This window comes from Asparagus officinalis, chromosome 3 (assembly GCF_001876935.1).
Source record: "Asparagus officinalis chromosome 3, Aspof.V1, whole genome shotgun sequence".
In the NCBI taxonomy this organism is placed as follows: Eukaryota; Viridiplantae; Streptophyta; class Magnoliopsida; order Asparagales; family Asparagaceae; genus Asparagus; species Asparagus officinalis.
Genome location: NC_033796.1, coordinates 58,310,273 through 58,313,386, shown reverse-complemented (window position 1 = coordinate 58,313,386; position 3,114 = coordinate 58,310,273). Strand labels below are relative to the sequence as shown.

Here is a 3,114-nt window from a genome sequence, read left to right as displayed (position 1 = left end):
CGCTGGCCATTCTACGCCTTCCTCGGTGGCGCCATGTTCTGCCTCCTCGCCAGCAGTACGTGCCACCTCCTCTCCTGTCACTCCCGACGCGTCGCCTACATAATGCTCCGCCTTGATTACGCCGGCATCGCCGCCCTCATCTCCACTTCATTCTACCCTCCAGTCTACTACTCCTTCATGTGCAGTCCCTTTTTCTGCAATCTCTATCTTACATCCATCACCATTCTTGGAATCGCAACGATCTGTGCTTCTCTACTGCCTGTGTTTCAGAACCCTGAGTATAGGTCGATTAGGGCTGGCTTGTTTTTTGGAATGGGTGTCTCTGGTGTGGTGCCGGTGCTGCATAAGCTTATATTGTTTAGAGATCAGCCTGAGGCGGTTCATACTACAGGGTATGAGATTTTGATGGGGGTTTTATATGGGCTCGGGGCGTTGGTTTATGCCGCAAGGATTCCGGAGAGGTGGATGCCAGGGAAGTTTGATCTTGCTGGACATAGTCATCAGCTCTTCCATGTGCTGGTTGTTGCTGCAGCGTACGTACATTACAGGGCTGGACTCATTTACTTGAAGTGGAGAGATACACAAGGCTGTTAGGTGCTTCTATGTTGCTTTTATGCTTGTTTCAATACAACATGACAAAGATCTAAACTAGCTATACTATGTGATATTCAGCATTTAAAGGAAGATCTCTGCCTTGGAGCAGAGAGATGTCTATATGTTTTCATATGCTTATTGTTACTTTTCTTTCTTCCCAAAGGGAAATGGGTGCTTGCATTATCAAAATTGAGATTGATGGTTTCAGACATATTGATGTGATATGTTTACTCTATTGCAAAATACACAGTAAATACCGGATGATGTTGCTCTATTGAGAGTTTTCGAACAATAGCAACATGTTATTATTCTTTGTTTTTTCGAAGCCACTCGCGGATTTGCTTCTCAGCTTCAGAAAGCTGCTCTTCGCTCTTACCCTGCACCGAACCTTCAACAAGCTCAAAGTAATCTTTGTAGTTTCTCTTGTAGTAATCATCCAGTCTCTGAAAGGGAGCAACAAAGAGCAAATTCACAAAAGAGAAGGGAGCAACACGATGCATTACTGATTTCTCTGATGCGTTCTCACGGCTTGAATTGTACAAGTCAGACAATGGAGAGGTGATTAAGGAAGCTAACGCTCACCTCTTTATCATTCCTTGCTTTGTTCTCTTTGGACTTCTTTATGTACTCTGAAATTTACAGATAATGTCCATAGATCAAAAGTTCAAAGGTGTTCAAAGTGATGAAAGTTTAGCGTACCTTGAAGAAGTGCTGTTCTTGAATCACTAGCATTAGATGCTGCTGAGGCTGTTGACAATAAAACTAAGCTCAGCAGGCTCCTTCTCCCATATCCATTTCCTTTAAATGATGTTGTAAATGTTCTTAGATTTTCAACTGCTAGCATTTTGGAAGAAACTGCAGGCCTGTTCAATGCAGCCAAAGTTCCAGAAGGAAGAGCCATTGATGATTATCACTTGCTTCAGTTTTCAGAGGAAGGGGATAGCGGTAACTTAAGTGCTGAAAGCAGGACCACAACTCTCATTTTATATGGATAACATTACAATTATCAAGCATCTTTATCACTCACCCTACAAAGAAAAGAAAATTGATATTTTGGCTTGTGGGAGCCAGGAATCAAATCCCTCGGTTCAATTTGGCCAAAAGAAAATATCATTTGATATGAAGGCAACATACCAACAACAAACCCAGGGATTTCTGAAACTGTAAATAGGCATTCAGAAGTCACTGGATAATCGCCAGGTGATACAATAACAAATAACAGCATTTAATTAAATAGCCCATCTAATGGAATCAGCCACGACACGAAAATGTAGAGCAAAGAGAATGAACATCAGAAGGCCGACTACCAGCAGCATATATAAAACATACTGCTGGCGCCAACGTTCATAAAAATAACACGTAATGCTATTAAGTGTAGATGTAGATATGACTGACCAAACTACTATCTAATACAGATCAGAATCAACCGATTCCTCAAAATTGGTACTCATCTGTACAAAAATAATAATCGTGAAAAATAGACATTCCTGAAGTTCGATTTTTGAAAAATCATCAAACAATCAAGTTCTCATCCACATTAACCAAATCCAAGAAGACTGGGTGCCAATTCCAGTAGAGGCTCCAACGCACTTGGAGCAAACTTCCTTGCAAAGAGAAAACAATCCGTAGTGTTCTGGCCGTTATATTCACATACACGATCTCCAATAACTTTAGTTAAAAATGCCTCATTTATGTCACCCCTCCCAAACGTTGCTGGGTGGGCCCCACCCCTCGACCAGTCAACCCAAGTAACACTTCTGTTTGCCAGAAGGTGTGGCAACTGAATGGTGAGCATCGTCGGAAAGTAATGCTCATCAACATAGCAAGCTGGCCTGCAGAACTTGTCAAACTTAGGGTAGTAAATGGAGTCTTTGATTATAGCAACAGCGAGCTTTCGGTTCACTTCAAACCACTGAGACCCTTTTCGCCAGTCTGAGATGTTGACCTCTGGCATCATTCTCAAGTCGTAACGGCCTCTTCCATAAGGGCCTACATCATCCACTGCACCGATAAAACTGTGCTTCGATCTTTTGAAATATTGGTACATGAAGCTAAAGTTTCGCATGGGGATGCAAGCTTCTGAAAGTAGCACAAACCATTCATTGGAGAGGTCAAGTAAGGCATTTGCAAGGAGACGTCTCTCTGCATCGCACATGCTCATTCGTCCCCACTCTGACACCTAGAACATGGGAATCCAAATCATTAAAAGAAAAAAGAACATATAATTTAAACTTTTGGATCAAATTTTAAGTTTCTCAAAAAACTAATGAGCTCTCTTGAGCTTTAATATTTACAGATAACTACCATACCTTTGTTAATGATTTTAAAATTACAAATTTAACCTTTTAATCAATTATAATAAATATTATATTTCAGCACAGAGAAAAGGTTGCTGCTTTAGGAAAAGCACTGTCCCTCTCAAGCCCTAACCCAAATGTACTACCTTCAATTGTCCCTCCAAAATTTTCCTTAACTATGCTAGCTTTCCAGATTTTCCAGGCATTCTACCATGTCATGGTT

The 3,114-nt window shown here is 41.2% G+C and overlaps 3 protein-coding genes across 3 annotated transcripts in view; 1 reads left to right on the top strand and 2 right to left on the bottom strand.

Annotated features, from left to right (window-relative positions):
- LOC109834198 (heptahelical transmembrane protein ADIPOR3-like) overlaps window positions 1-595 on the top strand; it is a 5,478-nt gene extending 4,883 nt beyond the window's left edge. The window contains exon 4 of the mRNA XM_020402141.1: window positions 1-595. This exon is cut by the window's left edge and continues 30 nt beyond it. Within this exon, the coding sequence (XP_020257730.1) occupies window positions 1-594 (594 nt within the window). The 3' untranslated portion in view covers window position 595.
- LOC109834197 lies at window positions 784-1,706 on the bottom strand. The gene is made up of 3 exons (XM_020402140.1): window positions 1,294-1,706; window positions 1,177-1,223; window positions 784-1,037 (listed from the first exon to the last, which is right to left on the bottom strand). Exons 1-3 carry the CDS (start codon window positions 1,493-1,495, stop codon window positions 900-902), a joined length of 387 nt encoding a protein of 128 aa, XP_020257729.1. The 5' UTR covers window positions 1,496-1,706; the 3' UTR covers window positions 784-899.
- LOC109834196 overlaps window positions 1,875-3,114 on the bottom strand; it is a 12,243-nt gene continuing 11,003 nt past the window's right edge. The window contains exon 2 of the mRNA XM_020402139.1: window positions 1,875-2,773. Within this exon, the coding sequence (XP_020257728.1) occupies window positions 2,132-2,773 (642 nt within the window). The 3' untranslated portion in view covers window positions 1,875-2,131. The remainder of the gene's footprint in view (window positions 2,774-3,114) is intronic.

Coding starts and splice junctions, on each gene's coding strand:
- LOC109834197 (XM_020402140.1), bottom strand. CDS start 1,495: ATGGCTCTTCCTTCTGGAACTTTGGCTGCATTGAACAGGCCTGCAGTT. Junction 1,224..1,293: donor AAGAACAGCACTTCTTCAAG/GTACGCTAAACT, acceptor TGTAAATTTCAG/AGTACATAAAGAAGTCCAAA. Junction 1,038..1,176: donor AAGCAAGGAATGATAAAGAG/GTGAGCGTTAGC, acceptor GCTCCCTTTCAG/AGACTGGATGATTACTACAA.